Source organism: Patiria miniata, unplaced genomic scaffold, assembly GCF_015706575.1.
Source record: "Patiria miniata isolate m_02_andy unplaced genomic scaffold, ASM1570657v1 HiC_scaffold_3, whole genome shotgun sequence".
NCBI lineage: Eukaryota > Metazoa > Echinodermata > Asteroidea > Valvatida > Asterinidae > Patiria > Patiria miniata.
The window spans coordinates 41494051-41512533 of NW_024037069.1; the positions used below are offsets into that span (position 1 = coordinate 41494051).

At 40.5% G+C, this 18483-nt stretch overlaps 2 protein-coding genes across 2 annotated transcripts; both read left to right on the plus strand.

Moving 5' to 3' along the window:
• The first annotated feature begins 2914 nt into the window (after positions 1-2914).
• On the plus strand, positions 2915-11690 carry LOC119737100. The gene is made up of 7 exons (XM_038211194.1): positions 2915-3104; positions 6732-6843; positions 7518-7551; positions 8544-8804; positions 9623-9826; positions 10264-10407; positions 10784-11690. The coding sequence occupies exons 2-7, from the start codon at positions 6733-6735 to the stop codon at positions 10861-10863; spliced, it is 834 nt and encodes a 277-aa protein (XP_038067122.1). The 5' UTR covers positions 2915-3104; position 6732; the 3' UTR covers positions 10864-11690.
• A 1218-nt stretch (positions 11691-12908) lies between these two features.
• On the plus strand, positions 12909-17900 carry LOC119736935. Its single transcript, XM_038210972.1, has 6 exons — positions 12909-13258; positions 14503-14536; positions 14808-15056; positions 15639-15839; positions 16762-16872; positions 17446-17900. Exons 1-6 carry the CDS (start codon positions 13157-13159, stop codon positions 17778-17780), a joined length of 1032 nt encoding a protein of 343 aa, XP_038066900.1. The 5' UTR covers positions 12909-13156; the 3' UTR covers positions 17781-17900.
• The last annotated feature ends 583 nt before the right edge of the window (positions 17901-18483 follow it).

Sequence of the window (18483 nt, forward strand, 5' to 3'; positions counted from 1 at the left end):
TCGAGAAATGTTCACCCAGCAATATTTTAAAAAGTACTAATGTGCGTTTTACGAAAACAGTGCAAGATATATTTTAGGCCTAAATTTGCAAAATGGTATTCAAAAAATTGAAACCAAGTGTGCGAAATTTGGCCCAAATGATGACCACTTATGTTTTCGTAAAGCCCCCTTGTCTACCAATTTAGTTTTCTTACAAGACAAGCAACGAACCTATAGCCTATGCCTACGTGATGAGTAAAAAATCTATATAACTCGCCTTAGTTTCACAAATAATAGACCTATTGATAAAATAATTCTAAAATGCGACCGTAGCTATATAGCTTCGCACTATATTTTATTTCAAAAGTTCATCGTAAATTACTGATTTTTATCTTTGTTAATCCGACAAATATACATGTAATGTGCATATTTCATATCGCTGTCATTTCACCTATGGCATCACTTTTAATCAGAACATGAATGTTTCTACTTATGACAGGATATAGACTATGATTCAGCCAGGCCGCAGGAACCGAATTTCCTCCGTCGGGAGATGCATGGCCCGTGACGTGTTTCCGGTGTACGTGAGATCTTAGGGAGCACTCGCAGTATGTAGTGCGTGAATAATTGAAGTTGTGTTCCCCGTTCAGTCTAAATGTTTCCCCTCTTGTTTTCCTATTTTGGACGTCAGCAAACATCTAGGTAAAAAAAAATGTTTTAGGCAAACAGATCCACTTTGCGTATGCAAGCAGACTGGCTCCCGGTCCCCGGTCCGTACATTATCATGGGCGTCGCCAGGTTTTTTCTAGGTGGCCGGGTGGGTGGGGGGGGGGGGGGGGGGGGGCAAGCACATTTCCCCTGACAATCTTTGTACTTTCTGTAGCATATTCTCAATTTATCATTTTTTTTCGAGGGTGGGCGGGGGACATCTACCCACCCCACCCCCATTAATAGCAATATGACCTCACACCTCTTTTTTTTTTTTTGACTGTTTTTTCGGGGCCCAGGGGAAGCGCCCCCCCCCCTTGCCCCTTCCTGGCGACGCCCATGTACATGATCGATACTGATTGTGTGACGGGAACCAGCCTCCCCCGTGAGAACGGGGCCTCATTGTCTGGCAGCCGATGATTCGAAAATGTAATAAAGTAATAATTCCATAATTAAACATCGCCGATTCTTTGTTCGGTCGATGTCTCATTCCAAAGAGAATAACTTTTGTATTGCTGGAAAAAAAAATAGCAATTTAGAAAATAAATCTATTTTTCGGACTGAAAGTCTAAAATAGCATGGGGAAGACATCTTTAAGTATTCTCAATAAATGCAAATGTTGCAAGACTTAGACTATAGCCGATGGATCACTTTAGTCATATTGTCTGAGGCAGTCTTTTCATCCCCCCCATCTCGTACCTAGTACGAATAAAGACAATCACACACTATCGTGTCCGTAAGAAAGACACTTTTCTTCAATCATTGTAGGCAGGAACCACCTACAATGGTTTAGTCATATTCCAAAGTGCAATTTCGGGTGTTGTTTTTTTATTAAGTTGTATTTTAGCAACCATCCACTTTTCTAAGGGGAGGGGGGTGTTTGTTTTAGATATATATTTTTGTGGTGAGTTTTGATATTGTGTAGTGTTGTTTGCTCTTGTATTTATCTTAATATATTTTATTGTTGTTAGTAACTTGTGGTGTCTTGTGTATGTGTATAACATGTTTATTTTTCTGAGGACGTATTTCAATTTTGTTATGGAATGTTACCCTGTCTTTTACCCTGAATTTTACCCTGTCTTTTTTTTCATTGTAAAAATTGATGCAATTTAGCCTTTGGCTACAAGTTCAATTTGAATAAACCAATAATAATAATAATAATTTAATTGGATATCACCCGGACACAGCTACTGGATTAAGACTGTTTTTGTTTAATTAAATTTTTTTTTATTTTATAAAAGTCCATAAGAAAAGTAGAGAAGTTGATGAACCTACAAACTGAGAATAATAGTTCCACAGCTACAGGTTGTAAAAAAATTTAAATGATCAGCGGGGATTTATTAAGTGGATGCTTAAAAACGACGTCATGATTGCAATTAAACCTGATCAAATACGACAACAGATCCACCTCTTCAAGAGCTTTATAGGATGTGAAAAAGTTGTAATAAATAATGCCACTTTTTATTAGAAGTTACAATTTTTTTTTAAAGACACTTCACGCATGTTTGTACAATGCAAAAACAAAATATTCGACCGCGATATATTATGGTCAATAGGAACTATTGAGCATAAAAAATGTACGTGTGCCATATCGTTTCCGAGATCTATTTCAGATCTATATCTGTCAGGCTTACAAGTCCTATACAACCACGGTAATACATTATTAACGTCTTGTATAAGATGCGTCCTACTTCTTTAGATAATGAGTAATCTTGCATGATTGATAGGGTGCTTCTTCAAGAAAAGAAGAGTATACACTAATACTACTTTAAGCAGATACCCCGTCCTAGTTTATAGGATTCAGATTATAATGGCATCGAGGGACGATTCAGATCAGCTATTGATAAAATTGGCTTGAAAATCCATCTGCTATAGTAAGCAGCTGTGTTCGTCATTATGATGATTCTCTGCATCCGCACCCACTTGCATTCGTTGCTAATGCATCTCCGTGCGGAGACGTATACGTACGAGCGCACGCATCACCAGTTTAGACTAAACTTGTGCACGTCGTGTCTAGCTATTCAAAAAATATCCAATCCGAAAGTTCAGTTATCGAAAATATTACGGAAATGCTATATTTATCCCTTGAGGTATCTGTCTATTTTGCTATATCTTTTGACATAACAAAATAAATTGTGCACTTAGGTATTTTGCTAAGCAGCATTAGGAATAGCTTTCAGAGACTGGAACAAGTCTAGCAATTGATGTATGACGACTAACGTTGTTAGAGGCGATAGCATGGAACTCTCAACACTCGGGCCATAGCTCCATGGTACACCTACTTGTTGTATCCTACTAGCTTGATGATTTTTATGCATGATGTGCGGTCTGCGAGTCACTCCCAGCCGTCCATATAAATGAGGACCATGCAGTCATTTCAAGCGGGAAATAAGTGAGTTTGCAGACGACAAGGAAAGGTAAGGTGAACCATGGAGCTGTGTTTATAGCTCCATGGGTGAACTAGGCTTACTATCAGCGGGAACATTAATCGGGGAGATTCAAGTATACACGGAGCAATTGTAAGGTACATATTGTTATTGAAACAAGATGTGGCAAGGGGTAAAATATAAAACCAAAGCCCATTTTTATATAGATCGCTTGCATTGCAGCCGTCTTGGAGGTGGTGTGTGTTTTTGTTCAACAGTGATACGCATGAGCACTCGGACATCTTGCGAATTCATTGTTAATGAATAAACATAACAGAACACTGTATTAAGATAGCTGCTGAACTTGATCAATCTACGGTACAACTGAACGCTATTCTATTAACAATTCTAATAAAGGTATGGCGAGTTTGAAAAACAGAATTATGAAACTGGTCATGTTTTAACAGTTAAGAAGTGATATTGCATATAAAATGTTGTGCGTTACGTCCCCTATGCCTTCGTATGTGTTCTTGCCAAAAACGGATTATTGTTAATTGTTAAATGAGTAAACCCAACAATTCCTCATATCAAAGAAATACTCGAAAATACACGAGAGCCCATTCAATCCATGCATGTTTTGATATGTGGAACTTAACGGCTATGTACCTAAGCAATAACGTGTTCCATCATCTCCCAGTAGACCGGGCATTAGTATCTCACGACTCGTGACAAGCAAGCTGAAACCATGCGTGTTAAATAGAGCGCTAAACCTGTCGCCTTGCGTGGAAATTATGTATGAGAATAATGATTATTCCTTGACTACGGGCGGCAACATCTTATCAACGTTCAGTCAGTGTACACACACGCGCGAAATGCCTTGCATGCATGCTCCGCTCTCCAGACAATCATAACGATGCCATTTCTCATTAAATTGTATGCATTGCGTGTGAAAATGCAAAATCAACAATCAAGCGTGATGGAGAATAAATGGGGCACACAATTTCACATAAATATTTATGAGAAAATGTCAGCGTCTTACAAAATTGCTAAGGAATTGCGGTATTTTTTTTTCATTTATAAATAGTTTATTGCATTAGATGCTGGAATTTGTCTCAGTAAATAATTCTTTCCATAAGCGGGTAAAGGTACGCACACTGTCAGCACAAGATACGTTTTCCATTAGTGTTCAGAACCCAAATGTCTTTTCAACAACCTGTGACCGCCTTCAGCGTATATCCCAAGCGTTCAGTAGTCCATTTACAAAGCTGAAATTTCCCACACGACGAGAGTTATTTTCATATTTACCTTAAGGCACCAAATTCCTTTTTGTGTTTCTGTCGCAGTGAAACGTCTTAGGAGACATCCCTCTAAGTTAAGTGAGAGCGCCTGTTGCGATGTCTTTTGGAAATCATCCGCACAAATAATGCTCCACACGAGACGTTTTTCATATGGGAATAAAGGAGGATTTCTATTGAGTTAATGGTCTCCGCCGTTAGAACTTGAAGAAGTGAAAGGAATTTCTGTCACTTTCAGAAAACACAAAGATCAATTGAATTTTCGACTTCAATCATTCAATCAAACTCTATAGGGTGATTAAAAAAAAAAGGAAACCCAAACGGCAGGACCAATTATTTAATGAAGTTCTGCATGTAGCACTTTCAAAATCTAGGATATGAGAGCCCAACTAATATGCTTTTTTTTAGTACAAGAATCATTCAAAACACTCATATATACTTTTCAAGTTATACGGAATTTTATACACAAACACATAGTTTTAAGGTTCTGTCCACGGATCACAAAAATGGTAAGAGCTCTTTCAGCAAAAACGAAAACAATTCACAAAGGAATGTGTGTGACATTTGGGTTTCCTTATCCCACCCTGTATTTCACCGTAGAGATTACTCCCATTATACACCCTATTCCAGAAGAAGCTTTAAACGAGGCCGATGAACGCAAGTGGACCATCTGTGGGTGGACCCATCACCCTGAATGCATATTAAACTTTTAAATGACGTCAGTAAAGAACACGACTTAATATTTAAAAAATATATGTAATTTAAAGTCAAGTCTGGCCACTTTAAAAAGTGTGAGATGGTGTGCCATGAATCATGACGTACAAATTGAAATTCTTGAGCTGTCGGCCGGTGCTAAATAATTTCGGGTAATGTGGTCGTATAGAATATGTACGAAGAATCTCAAACAATTAAAGCTAAAGCTGTATAGAAATCATAAATTGATACATCTGCAGGACTATACTAAACAGATACATGTACATACAACACCCGATTACCCATACAAGTTGCGCATTAGCTGTTGCGACGAGACATAATGTTAGTCACCTGCAGTCTCATTCAGTGCATTTCCACATAAGAAACGCGAAATCATGAGTCATTGTAGGATCGCGCTATGAAGCCACAATTCATAATAATGCAAAAACGGGCCACGGGTTCGTCTGGTGACCCGAGAACGCAAGCCGGCGCTGTCGGGCTCCGTCTGGTCATAGCAAAGTAACTCAATACGCAGAACGCTAGGAATCTTGAACACAATATGTCGTAGTATAGCAACGGCTTATACGCGTGGAAAAAAAATACAAGTAGGCCTAGCCTATAGGCCTTGGCCTACCCGCAAAATTGCAAAAAAACATTCATCGATGGTTTATATTATATCATGGGTCCAAACACAAGTAGGGCGATAAGTGCACAAATACGGATTTATTAAAAAATATATATAGCCACTTTAAGTGGGGCAGGTCGGCATTGGCGCGCTGAAACACCTGCCACATTGAGTACATTAATAGACGGAGATTAAACCACGAGCAACGGATCGAAGCCTTGAATGGCAAAACGCCGAATGGAACGTGTTGACCGTGGTGGTTGTTCGAAATGTCACCGCATAAGCTTAAAAAAAAAACTTTCTCCGTTCGGAAACGGGACATGCGGACGGAACGGGTATACTAGAGGAAAGCAAGATTTGATGTGGTATTTCTGATACAGCTTTCAACATTTTAGTCCAGATTGCAAAATTCAATTTTTAGGATCATATGGGGGAGAGCGACCTGTCACGTGCGAGGGATTAACCAATAATAGGGAAAAGGGGTCCGATTTTCATAGGAGTCGGGTTTTCATATATGACACCGGGTCACCTCAGCAGTCAACAGTCAACCTATATCTCAACTACTCGGGCTCTTTATGCGGAATCGCAATATCAAACCGAGGCTGCACTGTAAAACAAAAGAGAGACTCTCTACGCCGTTACTACAAAAGAACAATTTCAACTGGCCGAAAGTTCCCATTGCTGCCATGGCCTCTATTTCGATACAACCGTCCAGATATACATTTAACAGGACCCATGCAGTAAGTCCTATACATACTGCTTTATCTGGTAGTTTCTTGCACTCTGTGAACATGTAAAAACAACATTCAAAATCTTAAGAAGGATGCAGAACATCTAACTTGCTAACGAAGGTAAAGAAAACCAACAAATGATTTTTTTCTCTCAAATGATAACCCACCGATCGTATCCTCACTTTGAGCAAATATTTTCTGGTATAGGTATAGATACGTGTCTGGTGACTGGTCAATTGCAAATGTTCCTACTAGTGTCCGTATTTTCACATGAAGACAAAGCGAATTTCCTTTGGATGTGTTTGAAATATTCTCCTTTGTATTTTCCCGCTAGTATGGCAGCCTTTGGCGACCCAGTCCCCGATATGGACCCATCGGATGAATGCACGAGATTGAGGACAGGCTATCTAGACCAACTCAACCTGGACAACGGCAAAGTCAGAAAGGTATTAACAATACACTGGGCCGGGTGCGTTGCACTTAACGCGAACTTATGCGAATGTTTGTCAACGTTTGCGCGAGTGGGACCGACTGTTTGCAACCAACGTTTGCGAACGCTAGCAACCAAGGCGAACGGTCTTCCTAGCCTGAGTCAGTGACTATGTTTTCCAAAATGGTTGAGACACACAATGAGCGTAATGATCTGATCGGGTTGAAAAATGTCGGCAATGTTTCTGCACAGAGTTCATATTCATTGTGTAACATTTTGCATGTGTAACATTATCGTTCCATATGGGGTTGGTGTACGTATACGCAGGGCCAAGATAACGAACGAAAACACGTTCGCGTGACTGGGACGAACTCTTGAATATCGTGTTCATTTGTGAGAGGGGACAACAAGATGCAGGATGTGGGTTGGGGCACAGGGCCAGACTTTGGATGTTTTCATATTGATGTTTTACAAATACTGAATTTGTTTGTTTGGTTCTGTTTTACAATAATATTTTTTTACGTGTCAAGACACTCGAGGGAGATGGCATGCACACTCCATAACCCGAAATTTATCAGACTTGTTAGCTCCCGGATCAGGTAGCATTCAGTTTTCAAAATGAAAGTGAACAACGCTCCACTGGTCAGTGATTTGTTTTTATTCTCCCACATGGATTTTTTCTTTTCTCAGAGATGGGTGGTATTTCAAGGGAATCAACAATCCGGTAAGATCTGGTTCTTGTAATAGATTCAAAAGTTCGTGTCACGGTCCATCCCACATTCTTCATGCACAATTTTTTTATGGGCAATTTTTTTTTCATGCACTCCCTGTTGTAGTTATGATTTATTTGATCATCATTCACCATGGCAATCTGTAACTGTTGTTTGCTTAATATTTATCTGGTTCGGCATCATAGCAGTTCATGTAAGGACGCTGTCTCGTCGATCGTAAACACCAACCTTTTCTTATTTGGGGTGTCATCACAAGCTGACATGGGCAAGGGCGTCAATCGCTTTTCAAAAGAGGGGGGGGGGGTATACCTTGATCAAAACTATAATGCGAGCGCGAAGTGCGAAGCCTAACGGCGTGGGCTTTGATTCTAGATGCTCTGAGGTGCGAACTGAGGCAATTTCTGACCACTGTGACCAATTTTGTTTTAGCAAATGATCATCATTTAAACATCATTTTCGAGTTTGGAGTCATTGAATCAGCTATTTTGAGCTAAAGATAATTATGATACCCCCAACTTTAAAAAGTGGGGTTGACTTGTCCCCCGGTCCCCCACCGATTGACGCCCATGGGCCCATGGGTAAATTTGAAAAAGTTTTCAAAAGCGCCTTCTCTTGGGGCACTGCAAGTCTCTATACACAATTTGACTGGTAATGAGGTCACAAGATGGTCATATTTCCCTTAGCTTCGGCCTCGGGAAATAGGACCCTCTTGTGGTCACTTAAAGTCCCCCAGGGTGCATGGACGTGATGACGTCATTGCCAGTCAATATTATTAGATGTCATCACACTGATTCAGTATTAAAGTGACCGGGTTCAACACAATGCAAGATGCATGCCCACAGAATGCAAGTGATTTGATGATAACGGTAATCTACCCACAGTGATTTGCGTTTCCTGCACAATATTGCAACACCTATTAGAAATTCATTTCAGCGCCTCTTTAAATTGAAAACAAACATTGAATAGTACCAATGCCTTCCTCTAGGTCTCTTCCAGATGAAAATCTACAAGAACGACAAGGAGAAGCTCCTCAAGAGCTCCTACACCCTGACCAAGGAGACGCTGGTGGGCACCGAGCGAGGCGCGCTCCAGAAGCCCAAGAAGAAGCGCGAGAAGTCAGCCTACTGGGCCGTCATCCTGGTCACTGACACCGTGGTGTTTCAAGAACCTGCGATGTGGGACCAGGGCGGCATCGGCATGGAGCTGCGGTCCTGGGACACTGTGGTCAAGTCGTACTTTAGCAATGGTACGATCATGCATGATCACTACCCCCCCCACACACTTTTGATGATAATTTTCATAGTGCTTGAAATTTGACACATTTTTATAATAATATATTATACCTAACATTTAAGTTTAAAACTACCCGAATTTACCCCTGACAAATAAGTGGTGGCCATTCTCACAAAACACATTGTGTCTTGTTTTGTAGATCATGATTTTGGGTAGTTTTTGCATTATAGACCATTCTACGCTTGGTTGTCAAACTGCATTTTTGCCAACCACGGGTTGCAAAACTATGGAAGGTCCAACACTGCAAAAATGAAGAAGAGTTATTACAGATAACCAAAATATGATTTGGTCGTTGGAAATACAACATTTTCAACAAAGCTACTACAAGTACAACACAATTCCTAAACATTCCGTTTTACTTTGTATTGAGGGCGTTATGGGGACTTTGTTTGGAAAAATATGTTGCCATCCACGGCTTCAATTTATGTGCTTGTGGCAGCCCATATAAAATGGCGCCAATGTTTACAAAGAAAAGAAAGGTGCATTTGGTAAAGCATAATTACAAAGAAAAGAAAGGTGCATTTGGTAAAGCATAATCTAACTGATTACCAAATGACTTCATGGATTTCTGTGCACCGAACTGGACAATTCCGCAATACCATTAATATAGATTAGTTCCCGGTCCCGTCACTTAACATTCAATTTTCGGATGACATTGCGTCAGGAACCTGTGTGTGTCCATGCAGAGAAAATGACACCGTTTTCGTCTACACAAGAAACGACAATCACCACACCTCTAAAAACGCCACATTTGTTTTCTTAATCTTTCAGAGAGTTGGGTGGTGAAAACACTAAAAGGCTTCGTGGCACCCGAGTTCCAGATGACCCTTCACGTTACCCGTCATGCATTGAGCCTGGTCACCATGAACCCACCCAAGTGCTGCAAGCGATTGGAACTGTCGAGAATCTCCGACTATTGGTCCAGGGACGGCATATTCTACTTTAAGGTGGATGTTGCGTCCAGTGCCGAAGCAGGTATTTTAACAAGATAGGAAAAAAGAGATCGTTCATTGTAAAATGTAAAAAGGAAAGGACGCATTATGCCTATTTACTGTTTTCACTATGTTACCATGATATTAATTGGAACAAAATCTGCGCTGTACTTTTCCTGTCTGTCGGTACCATAGGTTGGTAAAGTTGCATTGTAAACACGTTGGGCAAAATGGGTTGATATGTAGACCAACGTTGGTCAACATATCAACGGGTTAAACTCTTGGGCAAATTCTTCCCAATTGTTGGAAAATTTTGCCCAAATTGGGTAATTTCAAACCAATGTTGGGTAAAATTATATTGCCCAACAGTGTTTTACCCATTATTTTTTACAGTGTATCGTACTAATCCATTACAATTTGGTGAGCTCCCATTCGACACGGCAGAAAGTTGTAATCTCTTTGTTCAACTTTCCTCTTCAGATTTCGAAATGAAGGCGGAGTCGGAGTCCCACGCGAGACGCATCCGGCTGTGTTTAGACAGAGTGCTGGCACCGGTCGGCTTGCCGCCACTAGACCTTAGCTCCGATCGCCCACCGCTGCCCAGCGATAGGGCGCCATCTCCCGGTATGAAATTCAAACAAAGTTCGCTCAAACTCACCTGCATATTAGTTTTAAACCTTTGCCATGATTTTCGAATTCTGCATCATTGCACGAAAATTTACCTGCATTGATCACTGAGGCATGAGTTAGTTACCCAGAAGTATTTGTGTTTCCTTCTCAGTACTTTTTGAACCACTACCACGCTATGTCGAAAATAAAGTAGGCTCCAGGGACGAGGTTGTGATGGAGATTAGCCGTCACCAGCGCGCGCCTAGCGCCTGTAGGGTTCGAGAAAAGTAGTGTTGAAAACAGTTTGCAAATTCATTTTATTTATCATGCTTATTAAAGATTATACTGCTCAACTCTTCTTTGTCACTTTTCCCTCCGTATTCCCATTTAGAGAGGTACACTCCGTCTCCAACGCTTCAGAAGAAGTTCCCGACAATAGCGCCCTCACTGCTCGGCGGGGAAGAGCTATGATTTTTATTGGCCAGTGTAAATGACGGATGAACCAGTGGTCTTGATTGGAGAGATTGTTGTTTAACCTTATGACCGAGACACAAGATTGAGACAATGTGTGGAGGCAGAAACAGAGACCGACTAGGCATAATAGCTGGTATCCTGGTCTGATAACCAACTCCATGGTCATTCTAGGCCACATGATCTAAACAAGGGTACGTTCGAATGGCTACAGCTTGTATACGCATGCGCCTACGGAAGCGGTGAAAGTCACTTGCCATACACAGGTGTCTTACCGACGGCGCCCAAATTAAATTTGGACGCGGACTGACGAAACCTGTTTTCAACTTCTCGCTCATTAAATGTGTCCTGTCCTTGGCAACGGGGTAACCATGGTGCCATTATGCAGTTCTAGTGGAATGTTCATGTGGCCCTGTGACCCAAAGTGTCAACACTTGAAAATTTACACAAAATTACATAATAGCACAATGCATTGGACTGAGCTGGACGAAAGACCCTTCATCTACATACATAGCAGCTTTACGGACCAAGGCCACGTCTGAATTGGGGAATTTTGTGGCTACGACTTCGATTGGTTTCAAATCGGCGCGCATCCGGTGAACGGCCGTAGCCATAGCCATAGACAACAATGCCTATAATTGACACGAGCTACCCAACCGATCATAAACATTAACGACCGGGTGTTAAAGGTTATTTAATTGTTGATCAAAATATACTATTGCTTAATTATGGAAACGTTTATCGTCCATCAAAACATTATAATTCTTAACCATAATGGAACGTTTATCGATCAAAACATTATAATCCTTAATTATAATGGAAACGTTTATCGATCAAAATACAAGGGCAAACCACAAGGGAATGATAACCATCCACACTTGTTGTCTCTCCGTCTTAAATGCGGACTGCACTTTCCCTTTTCTGGTCACAACAACAACAGCCAGCTAGCAATGTCATGTCCCAGATAGAACGAGTGGGAAAAAAAGAAGCTAGAAAAGAGATTGTAGGTCCGTGAAATTCGCCCGTTATGGAAACGTTATCGAACAAAATAGTATAATTCTGAATTATAATGGAAACGTTTATTGTCGATCAAAATATTATAATTCTTAATTATAATGGAAAAGTTATCGAACAAAATATTACAATTCGTAATTATAATGGAAACGTTTATCGTCGATCAAAGTATTATAATTCTTAATTATAATGGAAACGTTTATTGTCGATCAAAATATTATAATTCTGAATTACAATGGAAACGTTACACTCTTAAATTTCAGTAAAGGAAAGAAAATGATCTGTCTAGTTGTGCATGTATAGCCTGAGGTATCGTCTGTAACAAAACTAAGTGCAATGTATTGTAAATAAATATATTAAATACTAAAAACCAAAATGCGTGACCTTGTTATTTTCATATTGGGTTGAAGAAGGCGTTTCTAGATCTTGAACTTCAGATCCAAAGTGTTGTCTTGACGTCATTTCCCCCCTTTTGTGGTTTATCCAAAATGTTTTCTTGACCAAGTCGTGGTGCAGGCAACATATTGAGGCCTTTATTTTAAAAACACCAGGTAAAGGATATGAGTCATTAATATTACATATTTTCAATAATTTCGATGTTTTATTTCCGTCGCTTTGGTTTCGATTTCATTGTTCTGTGGTTAAGCACATATTGCCGTTCATGTCTAGTCACACGTTCAAACTTAGTCTGAGTCATAAGGTCGGGTAAACCGCAACAATATTCTTCTGTTTTGATAAATTTCAAAAGATGAAACTTTAAAAAATATATACACTCAGATAAAAGGGCTGCATTTGGGAGACCCAACATTTCATTTCAATGCTATTACGTTACCAAGTTAAACGGATGTTACATTGCAACTTCCGTTTAGGAAAGTCCCAAATATATGCGGTTGTTAAATCCACGTGCATGACGTTATTATTTTTGGGCAGATGAATACAATTTGTTCCGTGCGGTTGCAAGCACTTTGCAGGAATCAAGGTCACCCCGTGTAGTCTGTGATGTTTTTCATTTTAACGGTTCGATAGTTTCGTGATACGGCTCCGTCAGAGACAGAATAACTGCGTGTTTCAGTACACGTTTACCTTCGGTAGACCTAAATATCGTTGTGGTACACCGGTACATATTTGTACTTTACTATAAGACTTCATAAGCAAGCGAATTCCCAAATCAGACTTCTACCTTCAAGTAACTGCGACTATTGGTGCGAATCCATACCAGTGATCTTGGACCAGTGTTAACCGAGCTTTGTCGAAGGGCTCAGTCGTGGTTCCGTACGGTATGATACCATTACCAGGCGACGGCGAGGAGGGTTGTACCGGCGGGTGCACGCGTATCCAGGACGGCTTCCTGACGCAACGCACTGCGAAAGGCAGCAAAAAGGTAGGTCGTACTGTTTTCCGTTGGAACTGTCTTTAAAACTGGCATCGACACACCGGAAGTTTGCCTAGATAGAAGGACCGTTTCAGACAGACAGTTATATATTCACGCGGTTACATTTTAACTTAATTCGGTTATAATATAGTTAATGAAGGGGAGTGTGGCCTGTAGCGGTTAGGGTTCGTGACTCATGATCAGAGGGTCAGGGGTTCAAATCCAGCTGCTGGTCATAATTGTGTGTCCTTGGGCAAGCCACTTCACCCCCACTTGCCTCTCTCCACCCAGGAGTATAAATGGTTACCGGCATTAGCTGGGGAGTAACCTGCGATGGACTAGCATCCATCCAGGGGGAGTAGAAATATTCTCAGTCGTTTCATGCTACTGACACCGGAGATATACGCCGGCCTGATGGGCCACTTGGCTCATGTATGACGGACTTTACTCTTTTTTTTTTAATAGGGCCTATAGTTAATATAAAGCGCATGAAAAATTTGGCATTTCAAAACAGGAGCGACAATACATACATGCGCAACGCAAGTCGAAAAATCGACTGTTGCAGTCGCTCGGAACGAAGCTAGCAAATTTAAAAAAACTTCGAAAGTTTGACCATAAATACGGACCATTCTACCCAAAACCACGGTCTACAAAGTATACCAGAATCTAACAAGGCATTCTATACACAGTATTTATTTGGGTGCCGTCAAGTACACTGTTTATTATTAAACAGAACTCGAGCCTATTCATTGGCAATACATTGTACGCTTTTGTACGTCTATTCAAGTGCCATATAGTATTGGGCGTTGTTCATTTTCTATTCTCAAATTCGGTTGGAAAAATACATGGGGAGATCCCCGTTCGTTTACGAGTCGTTTACTCATGCGTGTCAACTGAAGGTTAAAGGTTTCTAGTGGTATATTCTCCTTTCAAAACTACACAAGAGAACAATCGCATGGGTAAATCAATTGAATTGGACTGTTTGTGTAGTTTATTTTCCCGTGGTAAACAAGGTCATAGATCTACTTTCTGCTTGAATATTATAGCTGCAATGCGGGAAAGCTATATTTTACGACTCTATGTATATAGCCCCACATGATCTGGGAAAAATGCATGCGATAAATATCCGAATATTGATGACGAAGACACTTTATCAAGACAATTTTACGAGGTATGAAAAGGATTTATAAACTTTAGTGTTGAGATGCATTGTGTTTCAACTACAAGTATTTTTCTTTTTGACCATTTTTCAGAGATGGGTGGTGTTCCAAGGTGACACAAGTACAGGTAATTTAAGGGAGGCTTTATCGTGAGTTCACATTTTACAAAGCAGAGCACAGCACGGCAACACAGCGAAACGGAGTAATTGAAGCGACACAGCGCAGAGCAAAGTAAACGCACAGTATATAAGAGCAGAGCAGAGCATGGCAGGGCAGGGCAGGACAATGCAGATGACACTATTCAATCAACCCAAAAGACAAAGCGATGCCACTTTTAATTTTTAACCTGGATAGTCACAAAATACCGTAAATTGACCACTTTCAATTCCATCGAACAGGCATCTTCCAACTCAAAGTCTTCAAGCATTCCAACGAGAGGATACTAAAGATAGCCCACACCATCTCCAAGGACACTTTTGTGGGCATAGAGAGGGGCGATTTCGAAGACTCCACTAGACGGGGTCAGAAGCCCGGCAAGACGGTCAGCTATCTCGCCATCTTACTGGTCACCGACACCATCCTGCTTCATGACGACATGCCAAACTTGGTCAAATGGCACTCAGGTTTCAAGAAGTACTTTCACAGCAGTGAGTCTCATCTCTTCAAATCCTCATGATATACGGTAGAACACATGCAATTCATATTAAGCTTTCTTTTAGTACAAGAATCATTCAAATCACTCTTTTACTTTTCAAGTTAGGGAATTTTAAACACAACCACCATTTTAAAGTTCTATCCACGAATCATAAAAAAGGTGTGCGTTCTTTCAGCAAAACGGAAACAATTCACACACATCCCTATGTGATTTGTTTTCGTTTTGCTGAAAGAACACTTACCTTTTTGTGACCCGTGGACAGAACTTTAAAACGGTGGTTGTATTTAAAATTCCGTAACTTGAAAAGTACACGAGTGATTTGAATGATTCTTGTACTAAAAGAAAGATTATGAATTGGGCTTTCATATCCTAGACTTTGAAAGTGCTATATGCAGAACTTCACTTAAACAATGGTCCCGACATTTGGGTTTCGATTTTTTGACTTGCCCTGTAGATAGCTACATTTACATGTATTTATTTTCAGTCTTTCTTACTGACCAGACGAGAATTATTGACGATTCATAGAAGTGTAAACATGTCTTCTTTCTCCCCTCCCCCTCCCTCAAATCTAAAGACAGTTGGGAAGTGGTGCCCATGACGGGAGTCGCCACACCTGAGTCCAAGGTTGTTCTCCACATTACCCAGCATGCAATCTCGCTGGCAACAATCAACCCCCCTAAGCACTACCAGCGGTGGCAGCTGGGTAAGGTGACCGAGTACGGGGTCTGGGGTGCCAGGGTATACTTCGAGATGGACAGCTCCGAGACAGGCAATGGTGAGTCTGGAAATGGACATTATAGACCTTTATGCTGGCGCCATTCCAGTCATGTTCCCTGTATCCAATAACAGGATGAATGACAAAGTTTTTTGTGCAAAAAGGAACCAGACTATTTTTCCTTCCAGCCTCGCTTTGGTTACCGGTCCATTAATTTGAATGGGAACAAATCAAGACGGCCGCAACATGATAATGTCTATGAAGAGGGTCTATGGTCAGGTTGAGCTTAATTGCAATAATCTTAAAATTGGTTCTCTATCCCACTCAAGATAAAAGACCATCATTAAAAAAACATAGCAATTAGAGACCGATTTTATTGTCTTAATTCTTGGTACTTGGTGTTTATCCTCTTCAGAACTCCTCGAGGAAGTATAACTTAGAGGCTTGGAGTGTGGCATAATTAACTAAATCAATGATTTGAATTGATTGTCGTTTGGGGCATTGATGACATCTTGGGGTAATTTGTTCCATTTTCTGACTGTTCTTGGTAAGAAGGATTGCATGTAGACATTGGTTCTTGCGGTGATTTCATTAAATTGGCAGTTGTTCCCCCTCCTTTGTCTGTTACTTTTCGGTTGCAGTGCATCTGGTTGAATGTTTACTGTGTTGTTGATGACCTTGTACAAAAATACTACAATGTAGTTGGTTTAAAAATACTACATGTAGTTGGTCTTAATTCTGTCTTGTTAACGATATCAAGTCTCCTCTGTAATGCGCCTACCAGCACAATATCTCGGAAGCCGAAAGATATCATATTTTTCATGTAAATCATACTTCAGTTGGAACTTCCAAGTCGGAAGGCGGTGAAAAAAAAGTTCCACGCCCTTACTTCATAATAAGGGTAAAATTGAAGGGATCAACTAGGGACCAACTTCAAATTCACCCAGTGAAAAGTTTGCGTGACTTTATGCTTAATTTTCAGGATACTTTGAGATAAAGGCATCGACCCTTGTCCAGGCCAACAGCATCGGGGATACAATCAGCAGCTTGCTACCCAACTTAGTCCCAGGAACGAAGCGACGCATGTCCCGTGGTGAGTGAAAACATCTACACCGACCAATCAACAAAACTACCAAGACGCCCCGTGTTCAGTCATGTACCCAGCGAGGGTGTGGTTGGCAGGGGGCACCTTGCCCCTTCCCTGCGACATTTGCAGGGATGCAATTTTCAATTAAAAAAAAAAGTCTGAAATTGGATGAAAGGTCTGAAAGATGCATTTCTTTCTATGCCGATAATGTCTTTCTCTCGGATTCAAAAAATCTGAATTCAGGCAAAAGTCTGCAAAAATCTCATGCCTGGATTTTTGGCTTTTTTCTTTTATATAGCACCACATACCAGCAACTCAAAACCAAAACTAGTTGTAAAGCAAACCCAGTGATTTAAAACAATCGAAAATAAGAGAACATTTAAAAAAAACAACATTATCTACTATTTTATTTATATTAAAAAACATGTTACTTAATGCTTTCTTTTGTACTTCTTCCTGTCCAATCTATCCAGAGTCAACACGAGAGAAATTGAATATCATTCTGATTTCCTAAAAGAAACTTGACAAATTATAGAAGTTCTTTTCTATCCATCAGACGGTTTCTTTTCTATCCATCAGACGGTTTCACGACATCACCCTTTTCCCCTCGACTGGAGATCACAGACAGTGCCTCCGATGACAAGCAGCGTGTGTTCAAATTTCCGCCTTCTCGAGCAGCACCCATCAGTCAGGCTGTTTCACCTGGCCCAACACCCCCACTAGTCAGTCCGAGAACACCCTCGACCCTCCTATCAACGCCCATCCCCGAGTCATCACCAAAATCACCGCAGTCACCGCTGAAACTCGGCCCACCACCGGTGAACACACGGCCAGCATTGCAGTCGAGTCTATCACAAGTCCTCCAGTCACAAGCTATTAGTTCGGATGAACTGCGACAAATGCATTCAATGTAATAATTTTTGTTTATCCTTTTAGTAATTACTTGTATTAAACTGGACTTGTGGAAGGACTTGTGATTTACTTTTGATTTACTTTGTGATGGTATTTTTTTGTATGTATATTACACAAATAATGAATGTTTGTGAGTGCAATGGTGAGAATAATTTAATTCGGTGACAGATGGAATGGTCCATTTCACTCGGGACATTCCATCTGTCACCTCATGAAATTATTCTTACCATTGCACTCATAAACACTCATTATTTGTACATTTTGGTACTGGTGGATTTTTTTAAATGGAAAATGCCAGCACGTTTTTCTGTATTTATTGATGTTATTAAATAATGGAGATGTTGAAACAATTGAATAGCTCAATTGTACATGTCTTTCAACAAATTTGTATTGATACAGATGCTAATTGAGTCAAATTGTATGCTCATTCATCACTTATCACAGGGCAGCTATTCAGGAATCATCAAGTGATACCAGTACGCACAAATCTGATCCAATTACTGATCCAAATATCAAATTATTGATGTATTCCTTCCACACTAGAAAGGTAGCAAGGAAAAACAAGCCTTAGGCCCCCCAAAAAAGTCTCTGGTTTCTGGTATGGAGCTTGCCCAAAAAGTGGTGCGGCGACGCGGCTTTTTTTTTTTTTTTAACCTTTTTTTTTGTTTCAAATGTCGGCTGATGACTGCAAATGGTGCCCGACTA